Source organism: Gossypium arboreum, chromosome 11, assembly GCF_025698485.1.
Source record: "Gossypium arboreum isolate Shixiya-1 chromosome 11, ASM2569848v2, whole genome shotgun sequence".
Lineage (NCBI taxonomy): Eukaryota > Viridiplantae > Streptophyta > Magnoliopsida > Malvales > Malvaceae > Gossypium > Gossypium arboreum.
In genome coordinates this window covers 128,868,812-128,892,634 of record NC_069080.1, presented here as the reverse complement: position 1 = coordinate 128,892,634, position 23,823 = coordinate 128,868,812, and the positions used below count along the sequence as shown (strand labels likewise).

At 36.0% G+C, this 23,823-nt stretch overlaps 1 protein-coding gene across 1 annotated transcript; it reads left to right on the top strand.

Annotated features, from left to right (window-relative positions):
* The first annotated feature begins 7,242 nt into the window (after positions 1 to 7,242).
* On the top strand, positions 7,243 to 23,556 carry LOC128283969 (receptor-like protein 43). The gene is made up of 3 exons (XM_053021402.1): positions 7,243 to 7,792; positions 7,943 to 8,000; positions 23,130 to 23,556. The coding sequence occupies exons 1-3, from the start codon at positions 7,243 to 7,245 to the stop codon at positions 23,554 to 23,556; spliced, it is 1,035 nt and encodes a 344-aa protein (XP_052877362.1).
* The last annotated feature ends 267 nt before the right edge of the window (positions 23,557 to 23,823 follow it).

Here is a 23,823-nt window from a genome sequence, read left to right as displayed (position 1 = left end):
AGCATTTATGGATGGTCATCTTCCCAAGGCTTTGGGGCATGTAGACGAGGTGTTGTCGACCTTTTGATAGGCTTGGTAAAGGAACCACACCTGCATTCGCAATCTTGGCTGAAACTTTCAGATTATTAAATGCTTGTAGAAGAGCGGGTGAAGGAGATTTATTGGATGTGCATGACTCTTGCTATCCCGGTTACATGACCATTTTTGGAAAGCGGAAAGGTCTCATATCGTATCTTCTCTGAAAATTACTCTCATTGAAAGAGTTAGTGGCTACACCGAGGCGAGATGATGTAATGAAGAAAATTGGATGACGGTTCTCCAAAATCTGCAAGAAGAAGATGTTGAATGGAGAGCCCCATGGATGGTTCTTGATGAAATAATATACTGATCACGGAGACTTGATTGGGTTCCCTTGTTAGGAGTATGGGGAGCCGTCGGATATGCTCCTCCGCTTGCATCGCGACAATACAGATCCGCGGTTTACACCACCAACATACAGGTTAGCCCAAAGCGAGTTCACGTTCACGAAAAAGAAAGTTCGCGAGATATCAAATGCCCGGAACCAAACTCGTAAAATGAAGAAGTTTCTGCCAATCCCATGACTACTCCCGAGTATGACCGATGGTAGAAACAGAGGATTAACGACAACATCCCTACATCGATCAAGGGAATCCTCATCGATAGAAGAGCACATGAAAGTAATCCCATCCGAAATGGAAATCATCGGAAGATTTCGAGAGAAAGAATCTGGAGCTAGAAAAAGGATCGAGCATTTGGAAGAAGAAAAGATGCGATTAGGGTTAGACATCGATGTCTAGAAACTAGAAGTGAAAGACTCGAAAAGGGAAAAACAAGGTCAAGAGGACTTAGACAGTTTGAAAATGGACTATAAGAAGTCAGCAGATCAATGAGAACCATTGGGTTAGGAAAAACATCCGAACAATGGCGACATGAAGTTAAAGAAGAACAAAGCAAAGCCAACCGTGGGAGGAAAAATTTCGCGATGCTCAAGCTCGAGAAAGTGCTCAAAAGAAGTTTGGTAGAAAGTCGAATGAGAAAGAAGGGTTAAAGATCCGGATATCGAGTTAGAGAGGTTGTTGTACCAATGTCGCTCGCGTAACTTTGCAATCGAGTTGAAAACTAGTCGACGTAATCGAAGAATTAAAAAGAATATAGAAGAACTCAAAACAAGTCTTTGCAAAATCGTGAACTTCGGATAGAACTCCTCGAGGTAAATAACGAGCGATGGAAGGAGCAACTTCATCAATCTCAAGACAAAGTCAGGAGAAGGGACTACATCATGGGCGAAGCTTTGACTCAAGTAGGAGAAGTGGCTGACCACTTGCAAACGTTAGCAGTACAAGCCGATGTGCTAAGTTTAAAATACAAGTCAGAGTCGGACCGAGGCCAAAAGCTAGCTTGGCTTCTTGGACAGGTCAAGGCCTTAAGTATCAGGGCCAAGCCTTATATGTAATCTATTTTATGTAAAAAAACTTGTTTTCTAGAAAAGTTACTCTAATGAAATCGAATTGGAATCAACGCTTTTTCGCATTCATCGCATTCATTGCATCCATGCATCAGCATTGCATCATACGCACTAAAACTCACAAGAAACCTTAAAAATTATGGCAGTTACCCTGGAACATCGTTACGGTACAAGAGGGAAAACAAAAGCAATGGATCAAAGGTTAGAGAGATTGGAACAAATGCAAAAAGAGATGCAAGATCAACTACAAATACGTATGCAAGAACAGCTGGCCAAAATCCAGCAAGATGTAAGGGACCAGATGCTGGAGTCTTAGAAGAGTATGATGGATCAATTAACGCATCTATTGGCTGGTGGATTAGAAAAAGGGAAAAGCCCCATGATCAATACTGGAGATGACAACGAAGATCCCGTCTACCCTCCATGGTTTGTCCCATGGACGTTCAAACACAACTCGATGTGTACCCAAGAAGGCCATCAGTCACAATCAAGCCTCAACCATTTCAAGCCGGTGTCTCGGCACAAATGAATTATCAGACTGGTTCGGGCTCTAATCCAGGGGACAATCCGACCAACCCTGTGGTCCTCAATCTCGATGAAGTAATAGAAGCAGAAAAGACAAGGGTAGAATTCCCGAGAGAGCTTGAAGAAAGATGTAGATGGTTGGAAGAAAAATTTAAAGAAATAGAAAACACCGACTATCGTGGTGGAATCGACGCTAAGGAATTAAGTTTGGTTCCGCACTGTACTCCTCCCAAGTTCAAGACCTGAATTGAGAAATACAACAAGACTAGTTGTCCGAGGCTCACATCACTATGTTCTCGCAGACGAATGGCGTGCTATGTTAATAATGACCAACTATTGATCCACTGTTTCCGTGAAAATCTGGTTGGGGCCGCTTCTAGGTGGTACAACCAACTAAGTCGTAACAGATCAGTTCATGGAGGATTTAGCACAAGCTTTCATGAAGCGGTATAGTCACGTGATGCATATGGCTCTGATAGAGTCACGTTACGTAACATGGAGAAGAAACAAAATGAGAGTTTGTGCAATACGCCCAAAGATGGAGAGAGATAGCAACTCAAGTTCAACCACCTCTTTTAGAGAAGGAAACGACCATGCTCTTTATCAATACATGAAGGCTCCATTCATTAACCACATGCTAGGGCGCTACTAAAAGCTTCTCGATATAGTAATGTCCGGAGAAATGATAGAGAACGCGATAAGATGTGGAAGGATTGAAGCAGGAAAGTGCTAAGAGATCAACCCCGAGAAGGAAAGAGAACGATGTGAACAACACGAGCATGTATAATAAGCCGATCACTATGAGCCAACCAAAGGTGGTGACTACCACCATCGAGGCTTCAAGAAGACGAGACTTCAACCCAAGGCCTAACACGGAAAGAGTCCGGTTACGCCTATCCCGATGTCCTACAAGGAATTGTACCAAAGCTTATTCGATGCCCATGTAGTGTCGCCTTCTATCTAAAACCGATGCAACCCCATTCCCCAAATGGTATGACGCAAATGCCCAATGCGAATACCATGCAGAGCCATGAGGCACTCGATAGAAAAGCGCACCACTTTCAAGAAGTGGTTGAAAGACTCATCAACATGGGCATCGTGAAATTTGATGATACACCTAGTGTAGAAAACCCATTACCTAATCATGGGGATAAGGGTATAAATGCCATAATCGAGAGTTCGTGGAAGGAAATTAAGATGAATGTTGCGAAATGAATACTCCGCTAAAAGAAGTATGGAAGAAAATGGTGGAAAAGGGTTGGTAACACGTAATCTGGGGATAGACACCAAGGAGCAAAAGTTATTGCGAGTTCCATAATCAAGAGGACCATGAGATTTAGAAATGCACGTGAATCTGTGGCTCTAGTACAAGGGTTAATGGATAATAAGGAGCTGAAATTCTTCAAATATGTCAGAGCCCGGAAAAAAGATGTGTGTGCCTTCAAGAGGGGTCGATGAAGGATGTTCACAAAGTCAACCACCTAGTGGTTATCATATCACGTCCGAGAATGAATGAAGCCGGGACACAAGTCGTACTAAAAGTCGTGATCCGAAGCCCGTTGCTTTCCTTATAAAGATAGCAAGAGGGTACCATGGAATTATATTTGCAATGTGACGATCCCGGAAAGAAGAGCCGGCCAATACTTCACAACAAAACCAAGATGTAGGTTTTTACACATAGTGGGAGACGTTATGTTCCCGAATGCACAGGAACCAAAATTGCCAAGAAAGGATCCCAACAGTTGAGCAAAGGAAAGAAAAAAGATCGGGTTCGAATCGCCGATCAATGAGTCTCAGAATCGAGAATGAAGCCAGGGAATTCTTAAAATTTTTAAAACACAGTGAGTACAGCGTCGTGGAATAGTTACATAAGCAATCGGCTCGTATTTCGGTGCTAGCTTTACTTTTGAGCTCAGAAACACATCAGAGCGCGTTAATGAAAGTGCCGAACGAGACATACGTCGCGCATGACATCTCTGTCAACAAACTGGACCGCCTGGTCAACAATATCAGTGCCGACAATTTTATTTTCTTTAACGACAACGAAATACCACCAGGAGGTATGGGGTCCACAAAGGCCCTGCACATTACCACGCGTTGCAAGGGATACATATTACCGGGTGTATTGATCGATAATGGATCAGCACTAAACGTCTTACCCCTATCCACACTGAATAGGTTGCCCGTGGATAGTTCCCATATGAAAACATGCCAAAATGTAGTAAGGGCGTTTGACGGTACTGAAAGGAAAGTAATGGGGAGGATTGAATTACCCCTTCAAATCGGTCCTAGCACGTACGAGGTAGATTTCCTAGTGATGGACATCAAACCCTCTTACAATTGCCTATTGGGAAGACCATGGATCCACTCGGCGGGGGCAGTACCGTCATCATTACGTCAGAAGCTCAAACTTATAACGGAGGGTCGATTGGTGACTATAAATGCGGAGGAAGACATCATTGCATCTGTTACCAGCAACGCACCATATGTGAGGACAGATGATGAAGCCATAGAATGTTCTTTTCGATCGTTGGAGTTTGTAAATGCGACCTTTGTTATCGAAGGAAATAAAGTCCCGACACCTGACTTTCCAAAACCACAAGAATGGGACTACAACTAATGGTTGGGAAGGGAGCCTTGCCGGGAGAAGACTTGGAAGAAGCCTACAAGGAAGGGTCAAAGTACCTATGCTCACAGACAACGGGACCGCTTTGGCTTAGGATTCAAGCCGATGCAAAACAAAAGAAAGAGGAGAAAGATAAGAAACAAGAAAGGAGAAGAAGCGCGTTTAAGCGGGAAGAGGTTAAATGGAAGCCAATGATTTTTCCCCATATATCCGAACATTCGTGTCGGGAGGAACTATTTATGCCACGGGAAGATCGACAGCCAAGAGTCTGAAGAAATGTTGGAAAGCTTAAGCATTAATGCCACATTCAAGGAGGAACCGGAGAAGAGAATGGGGCGGGCATTAATTTAGCAAAAACATACTTTGATGATTAACTATAAATAAATATATCTCAAATTAAATCATATGAAATCACTCAATTAGAAAATAAATATAAATTTTAAAAATTCATTAGATAAAGATCATCAAACTAGGCATATATGGCATAAATTGTTGTCTTCCTTCTTTTTTTTCCTTCTCATAATACTCGTGAACATAACAGGCTTTAGAGTCAATTGATCAAATAGTTTATTTGGTATGATTCAAGACATTTTAACATCAAATAAAATTGTATATTTATCAATATTCTAAGTGAGCTCTTAATATGATATGGAATTATTTGGATGATCCATCAGGTAAAACTTCACTTAATTAGTTTTGAAATGACAATCATCAACAACAAAATAATGACAAAAGAAGAGCTTGAATTTACTTTGCTCAGCATCGAGTAAAAATGATCATAAAATGAAAAGTCGTCCCGCTGAACAATGAGATTTTAGATATTTTCAAAAACTTAGGAATTTTTAGAATTTTATGATTTTTTAAATTTTAATAATTTTAATTATGAAATTTATGAACCTCCATACGAATTTTATATGAGATTTTAAGCATGCAAAATATATTTTTGCTAAATTAACAATGCAAAGTGTAGTTTAGATTGTGAACTGATGTTTGCAAACAATTCTCTAGCAGCAATCATTTGTGAAGTAAATTGGAGCAATTAAAAAAACAATTTTTTATATTTTTGGAATTTTAGGCCGCTTTTTAATTTTTTAAATTTTATGAATATTTTATTTTTAAAGAATTTTTGTATAATTATAATTTTAAAAATATTTTTATATTTTAGAAAACAAATTATGACTTTTCAATTTTTCAAGAATTTTTCAATGTTTAAAATTTTGTGGATTTGGTTTGGATCAAGGGTGGTTAAAAAATTTCTAAAAGTATCGAAATGAGATTTTAGATATAGTTCAATGAGTAAATTAACTATTAAGCATGTGAGTTAATTTATCATGTCATTAGTCTATTGCCAAGTCAAAACACAAATGACTAAAATATTATGAATAAAAATATTTGTAATTATTTTGTAACATTCCATAATTCGATAACTAAAATGAGAATTTATTAATAATAAGGTGACTAACGATATATTTGAGAATTGTGACTTAATGACCCACATTAACATTCTTAGCAAGTTAACGAGGGTGACTTAAAAGAATCAATTTTGAGTAGTTAAATGATCAAATTATAATTTTTCATATTTGTATAACCAAAGTGTAAACTTATTAATAATTGAGTGAACATGAATATATCACATAAAATTCTCAAATGTAAAGTGACGTGAATTTCAATCAGAGTTGATGAAACTCGTTCCGATAAAAGTCAAAACCAACAAAGTCATGGCAATTTATGGCTAATAATTCTTTTCCCTTCCTTTTTTAGAAAAAAGTCGTGTATTGGGGTCGAAGCCTAAAAACTGAACGGATTTCATTCTCAAATTATGAATCAATGGGTGCTGTTCATGAAGGGCATGAGTTAATACACCGTCTTACAATTAAACGTATGGAGCATTGAACCAGTCAAAGATGATTTCAACAAAACTCATTTAATCTTTTATTGATAAAATCTTTTATAATGACTCATCGAACGCTGGTAGAAAAAGAGAAAAAAATTTACGTAACATGTTGCTTCGAAGCATTGTGAATCGGTAATTCTAGATTTGATAAACTTGTCTCGCAGTTCTTTTGTTTCCAATTAATATTGGTTAATAAAAGGAATCGGAGACCAGCCGTGAAGAATAAGTAAAAATAAAAAGAAGATACCAACAGTTTTATTGATTGTTGAATAATATGTTTGATTGCAATCAACATAATAATTTAGATGAAATGAAATTGGAAATTGAGGTTGCAATTTTGTCTGAGATTTTATGATAATTTCAATCAAAGTTGACGACGTCCATCAAACACGTTCCAATCAAACTCTAGATCAACAAAAGTCATGCATGCTCTGTCCCCCCTTGTCTCTTTTTTCTGGATGTATGGACCATTGAACCAATCATAGATCACCACAGAAACTTGTGACTAAGTCTTACATTTTAGGTTATCATTTTCTGTCGTGTATTTTGGTTGGAGCTCAATAACTTTGCGCTAAATCCTTACAAGTCAAAGGATGCTGTGCCTAAGTCCATAGAACCAGATTATTTAATGAATATTGAGCTAGCATTAGAAAAAGTATTAACTTAGCTATTTCTCTCCTTGTGATTTGCCTTATACCCACATCCTACCTTATGGCACGAACTGGCTTTCTCCCTCTTATGTTTTTTCTGCTATTTGTAACATTTGGAGTTATTTTGTCTGTTAGTTCACCCAACATCACCACTGATCAATCAGCTCTTCTAGCTCTAAAATATCATATAAGTCATGATCCACACAACATCTTAACAATCAATTGGTCTACTTCTAACTCTGTTTGCAATTGGTTCGGTATCACATGTGGATCTAGACAGAATATAGTTATTGCTTTGAATTTGTCAAATATGGATCTCACAGGCACCATCCCATCTCAATTGAGTAATCTATCTTTGCTTGCTTGGCTTGACATTGGTCACAATAGTTTCCATGGTTCTTTACCTATTGAGTTAACAAATTTGCATAGGTTGAAACATTTGGACTTTGGTAACAACAATTTCGATGGAGAAATTCCATTGTGGTTTGGTTGCTTCACTGAACTTCAAGGCTTATTTTTATACCTTAACAACTTCATCGGTGTTATCCCATCTACTCTAGGCAATTTGTTAAAACTAGAAAAGTTGAGCTTATTTAGCAACAATTTAAAAGGTAAGTTTCCTATAACGATTGGAAATCTTTCAAACTTGAAGGAGTTATATCCTAACAATACTTCTCTTTCAGGTTCTCTATCTTTCTCAATTTTGATTATATTATCATTAGTAAAATATTGGTTTACAACTAACAATGTTTTTATTGCAGGCCATCTTCCATCAGGAATATTTGATAATCTTTCTAAATTGCAAGTGTTGCATGACGCGTAAAAGAGTAAATTATTGTATTGAAAAATCACACTAAGTTCAATTCCGTGAAAAGGAGGTGGATCATGAGGATCATGAAGTACGGGTCTTTCCTAGCTAGAATATCCCTTCTATCGCAATTAAATAGCATAATAAATCACTACAATCACACTCATAAAATATGCAAAATAAACAATAAAGAACACCAAAATTTTAACGAGGTTCAAAAGCCAATAGCAATTTTACCTACGTCCCTCGAGCACTATCAAATATATTTCACTCCAAAAAACAAGTGAAAATTTACAAATAATTCGTTTTATGTCAATTGAGATAACAATACCTTAAGTAGAGAATGGCAAATGTGAGATGGAGAAAATGAGAAATGGTTAGGCCTATTTATAGTTGAAGTTTGAGGGATCAACTTGCAAAGTCCCTATACAATTAGGCACCATGTTTCTAATTGATGCGAACCTATTACGATGGTATCTATAAGCATCACATTGTCACAATTTATCTCAACTCGTTTATACCCTTTCAACCAAGCCCGTTTCATCCCTTCAACAATCGCCGGCTTCAATCCTGAATATCTCATCCATCCTTGTTACCATGTTAAAACCCACAAACACTCCCATTTGAATTTCACACTCCTCCGATCGCTGCTTTGGTTTTGTTTTTATTATGCACACTTTATTACATTCATCAATTGTATATCTATATTATTTATTAAGTGTTCTCTGAGTTGGTGACACAAGTTAATTCAACACGAACTCAAGATTGATCACAACACTATGATAAACAATTTAAATTCAACTTTTTTTCCATTTTAACATCATACATATTTCATGTATTATTATTAATTAGTTTTAAATCAGACATTTCATTATTTATTTATGTTATTTTTAAACATACATTTATACTCTAAATTTATAATTCCTACATGCATATGCACGTGTAATAGGATTTTTAATATATTATTAATTAACTTATAATCATCTAATCTCTTAATATAATATTTTTGGATGAAAGATAAAAGAATTAATTATGCATTTAATACTTTAACAACTTTCAACGTAATAAAATATAAGAAATAATGGTAAAAAGAAATTTAATAATTTAAATTATAAATTACATAACTTCAATGATCCATACCTAAATAATTTGAATGTTAAACGAAACCACCTAAAAGATTCAAAATTGAAATATTTTAACTTTTTCAACTTGATCTAACCAAACTTGTCTGGATTCTCTGTTTATACCTTAGTAAAATAATTAATATAAATGGATTTTGCATGTATGACATTTAATAAGTAAAGAAGTGTGTAATTAATGTATTGTTGGCCAGTTGGCCAGTTGGCCCTCCTCACTTGTCTCTTTTTCTGAGAGACCTAACTACTGTAGATATTTTTTATATATAGTTTTAATTTATTTTAGCATTTCAATCTTTTTCTTAATATAGTAATAATTTTCGCTCAGAACATAGTTCTGAAATTTAATTTCTATGTATCCATCGCTTTTGATTTCCCTATTATTTATTTGTTTAATTATTTTTGCTCAGCCATAGTTACTCTTATTGAATATGAGATAAACATAGTACATGAGTTCTAGATTTGATTATAGAGAAATATAGTACACGAATTTTATCTGTAAACTATTTTGATAAATTTAATTATATGTTTTAGATGAAATTTCAAAGATTATTAGAAACATGATTTTCTCGAATTTATTAGTCTTTCTAATAACAACTTAACAGGTAAATATGTAATATTATTTTATTTCTCCTTTCAACCATTATATATTATTAATTAGTTTATGATTTTTAATTTCTTAATATAATACTTCTGCCTTAAAAAACTAATGATACATTTAATTTTTAACTACTTTTACCATTATAACAATGTAGGAAATATTCGTAAAACAAAAAAATCCAATAATTTGAATTGCAAATTACTGTGTGAAAGAGTAAAATTATTGTACTAAAAAATCACACTAAGTTCAATTCCCAGGAAAGAGAGGTAGATCACGAGGATCACTTAAGTACCAAGTCTTTCCTAGCCAGAATATCCCTCTATCATAATTTAGTAGCACAATAAATCACTACAATCATACTCACAAAATATGAAAACTAAATAGTAAAGAACACCAAAATTTTAACGAGGTTCAGCAAATCTTGCCTACATCCTCAGGCACTACCAAATATATTTCACTCCAAAATACAAGTGAAACTTTACAAATAGGGAGAGAGAACAATGCCTTAAGTAGAGAATGGCAAATGTGGGATGATTAGAATGAGCAATGGTTAGGCCTATTTATAGTTGAGGTTCAAGGGCCACCTTGCAAAGTCCCTATACAATTAGGGACCAAAAATTGCTATTATTCCATGCCCAACACTAAATAAATATTTGGTGCCCATAACTTTGACCTTTCCAAGGTATGGGTAGGTATGGGGTAGGTATGGGCAAGGTATGGGCAAGGAATGGGTATATTCTAATAATCTCCACCTTGAAGATTTGATTAGGATAATCTTATCTTCACACAATTCTTTCTGCCTTCGACAATAATACTTGATAGTGCCTTCTTCAACTGTTAAACTTGCAAGATATTGATCAAGTTCAAACAATGTTCGAACTTGGTTGCTGTTACTACCTTGGTCATCATATCTGCGGGATTATCTGCAGTCTTGATCTTCTGAAGACAAATTTCCCCTTATCAATAATTTCCTGCACAAAGTGGAATCGTACGTCAATATGCTTTGTACGTGCATGATAGACTTGATTCTTTGCTAAATGAATAGCACTTTGACTATCACAATACACTTTAATATGCTCCTGGACCAATCCCAAGGTTTTAGCCATACCTTGTAACCAAATAGCCTCCTTTATAGCCTCTGTTACAGCCATGTACTCGGCTTCTGTGGTTGACAACGCAACTGTAGACTGTAATGTAGACTTCCAACTTATTGGTCCTCCAGTAAGTGTAAACACATAACCAGTGGTTGATCTTCGCTTGTCCAAATCACCGGTATAGTCAGAATTAACGTACCCAATAACACCTTTACCAAGTGTATTATCCTGCTTGAATAGTAATCCAACATCCACAGTCTTCTGAATATACCGTAGAATCCATTTCACAGCTTGCCAATGTCCTTTTCCAAGATTATGCATATACCTGCTCACTATACTAACTACCTGTGAAATGTCGGGTCCTGTACACACCATTGCATACATCAAGCTACCCACTGCATTAGAATACGAAACTTGCAACATGTATTCTCGTTCCGTATTCGTCGAAGGAGATAGTTGTGCAGAAAGCTTGAAATGAGAAGCCAACGGGGTACTTACAGGTTTTGTATGCTCGTTCATACCAAACTGCTGTAGTACCTTCTTCAAATACTGCTTCTGAGACAAGCTAACTCTATCATGAGCTCTATCTCTCCATATTTCCATGCCGAAAATCCTTTTAGCTTCTCCTAGATATTTCATCTCAAACTCGAGATTGAGTTGAGTCTTCAATCTTTCAATATCAAATTTGCTCTTAGATGCTATTAGCATATCATCAACATATAAGAGCAAGTATATGAAAGTTCCTTCTTGTAGCTTCTGAAAATACACGCAATGATCAAATTTACTTCTCGTGTACCTTTGCCCTTTCATGAACTGATCAAATCGCTTATACCACTGCCTCAGAGATTGCTTCAATCCATAAAGCGCTTTTGTCAGTTTGCAAACCCAATTTTCTTTACCAGCAACCTTGAATCCATTTGGCTGAGTCATATAGATTTCCTCTTCCAAATCACCATGTAAAAACGCGGTCTTCACATCAAGCTGAACTAGTTCAAGATCATACTGCGCAACCAAGGCTAGAAAAATCCGAATAGACGAATGCTTTACAACTGGAGAAAACACTTCATTGTAGTCTATTCCTTCTTTCTGAGTGTAACTCTTTGCTACCAATCTAGCCTTGTATCGAATTTCATTTTTACTAGGAAATCCTTCATTCTTTGCATACACCCATTTGCATCTAATTGCCTTCTTTCCCTTGGGCAGTGTCACCAACTCCCAGGTCCTATTTTTATGAAGAGACTGCATTTTTTCATTCATTACTTGCTTCCACTTTACACCATCAGGGTTATTTATTGCTTCTGTGTAAGTAGAATAAACATCATTATCTGCAATTGGAAGTGCATAGGCCACTATATCATCAAAGCGAGCAGGCTTACAAATCTCTCTTCTTGGCCTCCTATATATAATTGAATCTTGTTGCTGTAGAGGTTCTTGGGTAAGAACCTCTTCATCATTTGTCCCTCCAATATTAGCTGGATCATCGTTAACCTTTTCAAGCTCCATCTACTGCACAGTACTACTGGTTTTGCCATCCTTTTGTGCATCCTTGTTCTTTAACATGGTTGATTCATCAAAAGTCACATCTCTACTGAAAACAATCTTCCTTGTATCAGGACACCAGAGACGGTATCCTTTTACTCTATCTGTTATACCCAAGAATAATGCTTTCTTTGCTCTTGGGTCTAACTTAGAGTATGCAGTGGAACCAAATACATGTAAAGAATCATAGTAAGTAGCAGATTTACCAGTCTACATCTCCATAGAAGTTTTTCCATTTATTGCAGCTGATGGCAAATGGTTAATTAGATGGCATGCATATGTAACTGCTTCAGCCCAAAATTCCTTGCCCAATCCAGCATTGGACAACATACACCGAACTTTCTCCAGTATAGTCCAATTCATGCGTTCTGCCACCCCATTCTGCTGTGGTGTATCCCGAACAGTGAAGTGTCGCACAATGCTCTTATTTTGGCATACTTGTAGAAATGGATCATTTTGGTACTCAGTACCATTATTTGATCGAAGTCGTTTGACCTTTCGACCAGTCTGAGTCTCCACCATCTTCTTCCATTTCAGAAATGCATCCAAAACTTTACTTTTTCTTTTCATTAGATACACCCATACTTTTCTTGAATAATCATCAACAAAAGTAACAAAATAGTGCATACCTTCCAAAGAAGCCACTTTGGTAGGTCCCCACAAATCACTGTGAACGTAGTCCAGAATTCCTTTTGTATTGTAAATTGCTGGGCCAAATTTTACCCTCTTCTGCTTGCCCAGAACACAATGTTCACAGAATTCCATTTTGCAAGAATTTGCACCTTTCAACAAGCCTTGCTTCACCAAAGTCTGCAAAGTTTTTTCACCAGCATGTCCCAATCACATATGCCATAATCTGGTAGCCTCTGAATCTACATCTTTCGTAGAAACTGTTGATGTTAATCCAATAACTGTACTTCCATTTAAAAAGTACAAGTTATTTCTTCTTGTGCCTTTCATTACCATCAATTGCCCAGCTACTACCTTTAGTAATCCATCTCTCAAAGTGATTGTGAGCCCTTTAGATTCTAGGTCCCCTAATAAGATGAGATTTTTTCTTCAGGCTAGGTACGTAGTGAACATCTGTCAAGACTTGGATTGAGCCGTCGTGATTCTTCAATTGGACTGTACCCACTCCCATTGTCTTACAAGCACTATCATTGCCCATAAGAACAATTCCACCTTCTAGCTCTTTAAGACTAGAAAACCAGTCCTTATTAGGACACATATGGTAAGTACATCCTGAATCCAAAATCCATTCATCCGTTTGACATGCCATTGCCATGCCAACCAAGCTAAAGTATGACTCCTCATCATGCTCCGCTACACATGCATTAGAAATAGCCTTGCCCTTTTGTAGCTTAGGACAATTCTTTTTCCAATGCCCTTTTTCACGACAAAAGGCACATTCATCTTTGGCGGGTCTCCCTTTGGACTTTCCCCTTCTACCAGATTTGCTGCTATGTGAACGACCTCTTACTTTTAAGACTTCTGTAGTTGTATCTCTGTGATCTCTTTTATCTTTCTTTCGAGTCTCAGATCTATACAACGTACTACAGATTGCATCAAATGTGATCGTGTCCTTCCCATAAAGCAATGTGGTGGTAAGATGATCATATTCATCAGGAAGGGAATTCAACAACAATAATGCCTTGTCTTCATCTTCAAATTTCTCATCCAAATTTAGTAAGTCTGCTAAAATTTTATTGAATGAGTTCACATGGTCATTCATCGACATACCGGGTGCATACGTGAATCGATAAAGTTTCTTTTTCATATAAAGCCTATTTTCAAGATTTTCTTTAGAAACTTTTCTTCCAAATGTATCCCATAACTTCTTCACGATGTCTCCTCATGACAGAGTACTTACGCTCTTTGGCCAAACATAGGCGGATTGTACCACACGTCTGTCTATTGATATTGGCCCACTCCTTGTCATCCATCTTGTCAGGTTTTTCTTCAAGGGCTATATCTAGCTCTTGCTGACATAAGACATCCAGGATCTCACACTACCACATACCAAAATTATTAGTACCGTCAAATTTCTCTACTTCAAATTTTGCATTTGCCACAGTAGTCCTTGCTAATGACGATGCTGCTGCTATTTTTCTCCTCAATCTCAACTACTGTATACATGAACAATACCGTACGTGAATAGTACCGTATACATAAATAGTACCGTATACGTAAATAGTGTCATAAACGATCGTATTCCTCAAGTACGAATCTAGCTCTGATACCAATTGTTGTGCGGAAGCGTGTGAAAAAGTAAAATTATTGTACTAAAAAATCACACTAAGTTCAATTCCCAGGAAAGAGAGGTGGATCACGAGGATCATTTTAGTACCAAGTCTTTCCTAGCCAGAATATCCCTCTATCGTAATTTAATAGCACAATAAATCACTACAATCACACTCACAAAATATGAAAACTAAATAGTAAAGAACACCAAAATTTTAACGAGGTTCAGCAAATCTTGCCTACGTCCTTAGGCACTACCAAATATATTTCACTCCAAGATATAAGTGAAACTTTACAAATAGGGAGAGAGAATAACGCCTTAAGTAGAGAATGGCAAATGTAGGATGATTAGAATGAGCAATGGTTAGGCCTATTTATAGTTGAGGTTCAAGGGCCACCTTGCAAAGTCTCTATACAATTAGGGACTAAAAATTGCTATTATTCCATGCCCAACACTAAATAAATATTTGGTACCCATAACTTTGACCTTTCCAAGGTATGGGTAGGTATGGGGTAGGTATGGGCAAGGTATGGGTAAGGAATGGGTATATTCTAATAATCTCCACCTTGAAGATTTGATTAGGATAATCTTATCTTCACACAATTCTTTCTGCCTTCGACAACAATACTTGATAGTGCCTTCTTCAACTGTTAAACTTGCAAGATATTGATCAAGTTCAAACAATGTTCAAACTTGGTTGCTGTTACCACCTTGGTCATCATATCTGCGGAATTATCTGCAGTCTTGATCTTCTGAAGACAAATTTTCCCCTCATCAATAATTTCCCGCACAAAGTGGAATCGTACGTTAATATGCTTTGTACGTGCATGATAGACTTGATTCTTTGCTAAATGAATAGCACTTTGACTATCACAATACACGTTAATATGCTCCTGAACCAATCCTAAGGTTTTAGCCATACCTTGTAACCAAATAGCCTCCTTTACAGCCTCTGTTACAGCCATGTACTCGGCTTCTGTGGTTGACAACGCAACTGTAGACTGTAATTTAGACTTCCAACTTATTGGCCCTCCAGCAAGTGTAAACACATAACTGGTGGTTGATCTTCACTTGTCCAAATCACCAGTATAGTCAGAATCAACGTACCCAATAACACCTTTACCAAGTGTATTATCCTACTTGAACAGTAATCCAACATCTACGGTCTTCTGAATATACCGTAGAATCCATTTCACAGCTTGCCAATGTCCTTTTCTAGGATTATGCATATACCTGCTCAATATACTAACTGCCTGTGAAATGTCGGGTCTTGTACACACCATTGCATACATCAAGCTACCCACTGCATTAGAATATGAAACTTGCAACATGTATTCTCCTTCCTTATTCGTCGAAGGAGATAGTTGTGCAGAAAGCTTGAAATGAGAAGCCAACGGGGTACTTACAGGTTTTGTATGCTCGTTCATACCAAACTACTGTAGTACCTTCTTCAAATACTGCTTCTGAGACAAGCTAACTCTATCATGAGCTCTATCTCTCCATATTTCCATGCCGAGAATCCTTTTAGCTTCTCTTAGATCTTTCATCTCAAACTCGAGATTCAGTTGAGTCTTCAATCTTTCAATCTCAACTTTTCTCTTAGATGCTATTAGCATATCATCAACATATAATAGCAAGTATATGAAAGTTCCTTCTTGTAGCTTCTGAAAATACACGCAATGATCAAATTTACTTCTTGTGTACCTTTGCCCTTTCATGAACTCGATCAAATCGCTTGTACCATCGCCTCGTAGATTGCTTCAATCCATAAAGCGACTTTGTCGGTTTGCAAACCCAATTTTCTTTACCAGCAACCTTGAATCCATCCGGCCGAGTCATATAGATTTCTCTTCCAAATCACCGTAAAACGCGGTCTTCACATCAAGTTGAACTAGTTCAAGATCATATTGCGCAACCAAGGCTAGCAAAATCCGAATAGACGAATGCTTCACAACTGGAGAAAACACTTCATTGTAGTCAATTCCTTCTTTCTGAGCGTAACCCTTTGCTACCAATCTAGCCTTGTATCGAATTTCATTTTTACTAGGAAATCCTTCCTTCTTTGCATACACCCATTTGCATCCAATTGCCTTCTTTCCCTTGGGCAGTGTCACCAACTCCCAGGTCCTATTTTTATAAAGAGACTGCATTTTTTCATTCATTGCTTGCTTCCACTTTACACTATCAGGGTTACTTATTGCTTCTGTGTAAGTAGAAAGAACATCATCATCTGCAATTGGAAGTGCATAGGCCACTATATCATCAAAGCGAGCAGGTTTACGAATCTCTCTTCTTGGCCTCCTATATGCAATTGAATCTTGTTGCTGTAGAGGTTCTTGGGTAGGAACCTCTTTATCATTTGTCCCTCCAATATTAGCTGGATCATCGTTAACCTTTTCAAGCTCCACCTACTGTAAAGTACTACTGGTTTTGTCATCTTTTATGAATCATTGTTCTTTAACATGGTTGATTCATAAAAAGTCACATCTCTACTGAAAACAATCTTCCTTGTATCAGGACACTAGAGACGGTATCCTTTTACTCCATCTGTTATACCCAAGAATAATGCTTTCTTTGCTCTTGGGTCTAACTTGCTCTTGGGTCTAACTTAGAGTATGCAGTGGAACCAAATACATGTAAAGAATCATAGTAAGTAGCAGATTTACCAGTCCACATCTCCATAGGAGTTTTTCCATTTATTGCAGCTGATGGCAAACGGTTAATTAGATGGCACGATATGTAATTGCCTCACTTAAAATTCCTTGCCCAATCCAAAGATTGGACAACATACAGTTATTTTTCTTCGTGCCTTTCATCATTGTCAATTGCCCAGCTACTACATTTAGTAATCCATCTCTCAAAGTGATTGTGAGCCCTTTAGATTCTAGGGCCCCTAATGAGATGAGATTTTTCTTCAAAGCTAGGTAATGAGCGTAACATCTCGACAAGACTTGGATTGAGCCATCGTGATTCTTCAATTGGACTGCACCTACCCCATTGTCTTACAAGCACTATCATTGCCCATAAGAACAATTCCACCTTCTAGCTCTTTAAGACTAGAAAACCAGTCCTTATTAGGACACATATGGTAAGTACATCCTGAATCCAAAATCCACTCATCCGTTTGACATGCCATTGCCATGCCAACCAAGCTAAAGTCTGACTCCTCATCATGCTCCTTCACACACATGCATTAGAAATAGCCTTGCCCTTTTGTAGCTTAGGACAATTCTTTTCCCAATGCCCTTTTCACCGCAAAAGGCACATTCATCTTTAGCGGGTCTCCCTTTGGACTTTCCCTTCTACCACCTTGTGAACGACCTCTTCTCGTTAAGACTTCGCAGCTTGTATCTCCGTGATCTCTTTTATCTTTCTTCGAGTCTCGAGATCTATACAACGACTACTGATCGCATCAAATGTGATCGTGTCCTTCCCATGAAGCAATGTGGTGGTAAGATGATCATATTCATCGTGAAGGAATTCAACAACAATAATGCCTTGTCTTCATATTCAAATTTCTCATCCAAATTTAGCAAGTCGCTAAAATTTTATTGAATGAGTTTACATGGTCATTCATCGACATACCGGGTGCATCGTGAATCGATAAAGTTTCTTTTCATATAAAGCCTATTTTCAAGACTTTTCGTTAGAAACTTTTCTTCCAGTGTATCCCATAACTTCTTCGCTGATGTCTCCCTCATGACAGAGTACTTCTGCTCTTTGGCCAAACATAGGCGGATTGTACCACACGCCTGTCTATTGATCTTGGCCCACTCCTTGTCATCCATCTTGTCAGGTTTTTCTTCAAGGGCTATATCTAGCTCTTGCTGACATAAGACATCCAGGATCTCACATTGCCACATACCAAAATTATTGGTACCGTCAAATTTCTCTACTTCAAATTTTGCATTTGTCACAGTAGTCCTTGCTGATGACGATGCTACTGCCATTTTTCTCCTCAATCCCAACCATCGATATCGTGAAGAAGACAGTATACATGAATAGTGTCGTATACGTGAATAGTATTGTATACGTGAATAGTACCATAAACGGTCGTATTCCCCAAGTACGAATCTGGCTCTGATACCAATTGTTGTGCGGAAGCGTGTGAAAGAGTAAAATTATTGGACTAAAAATCACACTAAGTTCAATTCCTGAAAGAGAGGTGGAACACGAGGATCACTTAAGTACCAAGTCTTTCCTAGCAGAATATCCTCTATCGTAATTTAATAGCACAATAAATCACTACAATCACACTCACAAAATATGAACAATAAATAGTAAAGAACACTGAATTTTAACGAGGTTCAAAGAAATCTTGCTTACGTCCCCTGGCACTACCAAATATATTTCACTCCAAAACACAAGTGAAACTTTACAAATAGGGAGAGAGAACAATGCCTTAAGTAAAGAATGGCAAATATGGGATGATGAGAATGAGCAATGGTTGGCCTATTTATAGTTGAGGTTCAAGGCCACCTTGCAAATTCCCTATTCACTTAGGACCAAAATTGCTATATCCCATGCCCAACACTAAATAAATATTTGGTGCCCATAACTTTGACCTTTCCAAGGTATGGGTAGGTATGGAAAGGTATGGGCAAGGTATGGGGTATATTCTAATAGGTTCCTTTTACCCTTTATGCCAAAAACTAGCTTCCTCGCCTCTTTCAAGTTTGAAGTCATTGTTAATTTTTGACTATTTTGTCCTTTCAAAGACTAAAATCTCATATAAATCATGATTCTTGGAAACCTCGATTAAATTTGTTTTATTTATTTTTAAATTTCGATTAACTTAATCGAGGTGAAATTTTTCTCCTTATTGAAAATTTGACTTTCTCCTGATATTTTATCTTCCCAATAACAAATTAATAGGTATAATATTATCTTCTTTCTTTTTTTTCTTTTCTTTTCTTTTCTTTATTCTTTATTAAATTTATGCATTCTATAATCAAAATAATAAAGTCAGTATTTTTGAGTAAATAATGTAATATTGTTTTCATTCATTGTGACGTGCACAAAGAGCTAAATACCGTAGATTTTATTTCATTTCTCTTTAAATATATTGTTTTAGTTTATTTTACCTTTTCAATCTTTTAATAATTTAATATAGGAGTACTATTTGCTTAGGAAAAAAGTAATTACATATTTTTATACTGGTACATAAAAATTGTATTATTCACCTTACATTTACATATTTAACAATTCATTAGGCCAAAACTTTGCACTATTGCTTAACCCACCCAAGTTATAAATATATATAATTTATAATAAATATCTATAGCCTATAATTTATAACATACAATATATAAACTATGAATATATATATATATATATATATATATAATCTATTGAATTGATGAAAATGATCATGAAATTTGACTCTCTTTTTAAATATCATAGTAAATATTTCTATTATTTGGATTTCTTTGGGTTCTTAGAAGCAACCTTGTCGGTAAAAAGACACTTAGGACATAAGAAAGTTTTATGTATTTTTCACTGAACACATAAATTTTATTGAATGATCAAAGTTGTATTTATACAATCAATTGTAACAAAAAGATAACAACAAGATTTCAAAAAAAAAATAGAAGATCAAATTTAAATTTTGAAAAGAAATCTTGCTGCAACAGCATATAATTTGACTGATTCATAGCATATTCTTAAGCATAACTTTCAACATTCCTCCTTGACTTTGGAAGGTGCAAAACAAATTTTTCATGTAGAAACTCAAATCTTGTTCTTGGAAGGGCTTTGGTTAAAATATCTACATTTGACTTTCGGTATTATAGTAGACAAGCTGTAGTTCTCCTTCTTTCTGAACCTCCCAAGGAAAATATAATTTTATTTTGAAGTACTTTGTTTTTCTATGAAAAATTGGATCATTTGCAATTGATGTAGTAGCTTCATATCTAAATTTGACAGCAACTTCCCAAGTCATAAAGCTTGATTTACGGTTGCGACAGTAGCAACATACTCTACCTCAGTAGTGGATCGAACCACTACGTTTGGCTTCTTTGAACACCATGAGAAAACACCAGAATTAAAACTAAAACAGTAACCAAATGTACTTTTCATATTATCAGCACATCCAGCCCAATCACTATCGGAGAAACCATGGAAAAAGAAATTCTGAACTTGATCAAACTTAATGCCAAAGTAAACAGTGCCTTAAACATATGTTATCACACATTTTGTTGCTTGTAAATGAATTTCACTTGCACAATGCGTGTATCTTGAAAGTAGACTTACAAAAAATGTTATATCTAACTTTGTAGCAGTCAAACACATCAAGCATCCGATCATACTTCCATAAAGGCCATCTACCTTTTTAGCATCATCTTCTTTACAAAACTTCTCTTTCTGATTCATAAGAGTAGATGTAGGCTTGCATTCTTCCATTCTATTTTTTTTTTAGAATTTCTTTGGCTTATTTCTACTGGTAAACAAAAATCCCATGCTACTTTTGGTGTACTTCCATCCCAAGGAAGTAAGTTATAATCTCACAAAGATCGGTCATCTTAAAAGCTTGCTTCATTTCAACTTTGAACTTGCTCACTAGCTTTACATTGCTCCTTCACACAAGAAAATCATCAACATATAAGGACACAATTACTATATCTTCTTCATTCTTTTTAATATAGTTTAAACTCACTCAAACTCTTCTAAAAGCCCAAGGTTAGCAAATGAGAATCAATCCTCCCATACTAGGCTCTGAGCGCTTGTTTTAAGCCGTACAAGGCCTTCTGAAGGAGATATACTTTATAACAAAACTGTCAGGTTACTCAACAAAATCTTTTCCTTCAAGTAGCCATTAAAAAAAGCTAACTTGACATCTAGTTGATAAGTCCTCCATCCTTTTTGAGCTGAAAGAGCAAACAAGATACGTACAGTATCCAAATGAGGTACAGGTAAGAATGAAACTGAAAAGTCTACACCAAATATTTGTTTGTATCCTTTGATGATCAGCCTTACTTTATACTTGTTCAAAGAACCATTAGGGTTGAATTTGGTTTTGTAAACCCTCTTAACCCCGATAGGTTTCTTGTGTGAAGGTCTATCCACTAACTACCAATTGCCATTTTTCTCAATCATATTCAGCTCATCCTGCATTGCAGCCCTCCATTTTTCATGTTCAACAGCTTCAACAAAATCGGTTGGTTCAATAACATCTACATTACACCTCTGATAAATATCGGAAATTAAGTGTCCCTCTAACTAGAAGATCATCAATTTCTTCATCAAAATATTGCTGACATAACTCATCTTAGTTCCACTTCTCTGTTTCTAAAAACTTGACATCAATGCTTACAACAATTTTATTAGTACGTGGAAAGTAGATCCTATAAGCTTTTGGAGTATTGCTATATCCAATAAAAATGTGTTTTAAGGGAAAACAAGATTTTTAAAAAAATTTCAAAACAATTTTACCTTTTCGATTCGTCTACAATGAATGTTTTAACCGAGTAGATTTCTCCCCTATCATCAAGCTCACGCCTACTGAGTATGGGCTCACTTTGAATCAAAAAAAATTTCATAGAATTATTAGTGGAGTAATTTTACAATTTCTCTAAACTTCTGAACCAAGTTATAAATAAAAAAAATATCTCTAGAGAATTTAAAGAGTTCAAATATTATTAAACTTAATTACTTTAGTATTAAATTAATAAAATACTATTAAGATAAATATTAATTTAATTTAATATTAAATCTATTAAAATAATATTATTTTTAGAATAGTTAATTTGAAATTAAATTTTTTAATAGAGTCTCAATAAGAGTATAATCCATCTACTGCTTGTAACATCCTATACTCGGCCTAGCCACTATGGTTGAATGCTAAGGAATTACAAACGTTAGTTTTAAAACCAGAAATTAAAATTTAGAAACATAACAAAGAACAAAACTTGATAATGACAGACACCTTATTAAGTTGATTCATTTTAATTGCAGAAAACAATTATATGATCACTTAAATTTTGCAGAATACAATTTATTTGTTTCAAAGAATCTTCAAACTCCTAATTTAAATTCTATTCCAAATTTTCTCTAAGGGCGAATTCCAAATTTACCATCTTCATTGCAATAGTGCTTCCTTTCAAAGAAAAACTTAGGTGGAGAAATCCTTCTCAATATGCAATTTGAGTTCCCTTATACTTCTCAATTTATATAAAAGTAGTTTGCGTGGAGTAATTCCAAAGGACATTGGAAATGGGAGTTTTCTTTTGAATAATGATTTTCATGGTGAAATATCCAAAAATTTTGCTCAAGGTTGCATGTTACAAAGTTTTCAGATCAACAACAACCAATTAGAAGGGTCACTACCATGATCTTTGGCTAATTGCAAAGATTTGAAGCTTCTCGATGTTGGGAACAACTATTTAAATGATACTTTCCCGGATTGGATAGGAAGTTTAGATTATCTACAAGTTCTTATCTTGAGATCAAATAGATTTTATGGCCAGGTGGTTAATTCTAATGTTATTTTTTGCTTCACTCATTTGCAATCTTTCTCACAATAACTTCAGTGGCTACTTACCTATCAAGCTTGTTGAGAATTTGCATGCCATTAGAAAAGGGTATGAAAAGAAAGGTAAACTGGAATACATGATAAATGCACAAGCTAATGGAATAAAATATTATCAGGTGAAAGGTTTGTCTTTTGTAGCGAAAGGGTTGGAATTGGAGTTTGAATCACTATTAACCAGTTGGATGGTAATTGACTTCTCTAACAATCAATTCTTGGGAGAAATTCCTAAAATGCTTGGTGAGCTCCAGTCACTTATTGTCTTAAACTTCTCTCATAATTGCTTAACAGGTCATATCCCATCATCATTAGGTGATTTGATAGAGCTTGAATCATTAGATCTCTCATCAAACAAGCTCTATGTTGGGAAGAAACCGAACAACCGAAACAAAGCCAAAGCACAACCGGTGTTCTTTCTCTCCTTATAACTCCTGTCAAAAATTATGGCAAGCACAATAGCACAAGATATGTTCTCTAGCAACCTTAATCAACCACAAATCAACTAATGCAACCACAACAAAAATAAATAGAAACACCGATATTTTTACGTGGAAAACCCCTCTAAATCAAGGGTAAAAACCACGGGACTTTAGAGTCCGATAAAGAGCTCCATTATCATCAAATGTTCGACTACAAGATCACAATATCAAGCCTACAACAAGCATTCAACTCGACAAGGCTAACAATATGCAATC

Coding starts and splice junctions, on each gene's coding strand:
- LOC128283969 (XM_053021402.1), top strand. CDS start 7,243: ATGGCACGAACTGGCTTTCTCCCTCTTATGTTTTTTCTGCTATTTGTA. Junction 7,793..7,942: donor ATTTAGCAACAATTTAAAAG/GTAAGTTTCCTA, acceptor TTTTTATTGCAG/GCCATCTTCCATCAGGAATA. Junction 8,001..23,129: donor TTGCAAGTGTTGCATGACGC/GTAAAAGAGTAA, acceptor CAATAACTTCAG/TGGCTACTTACCTATCAAGC.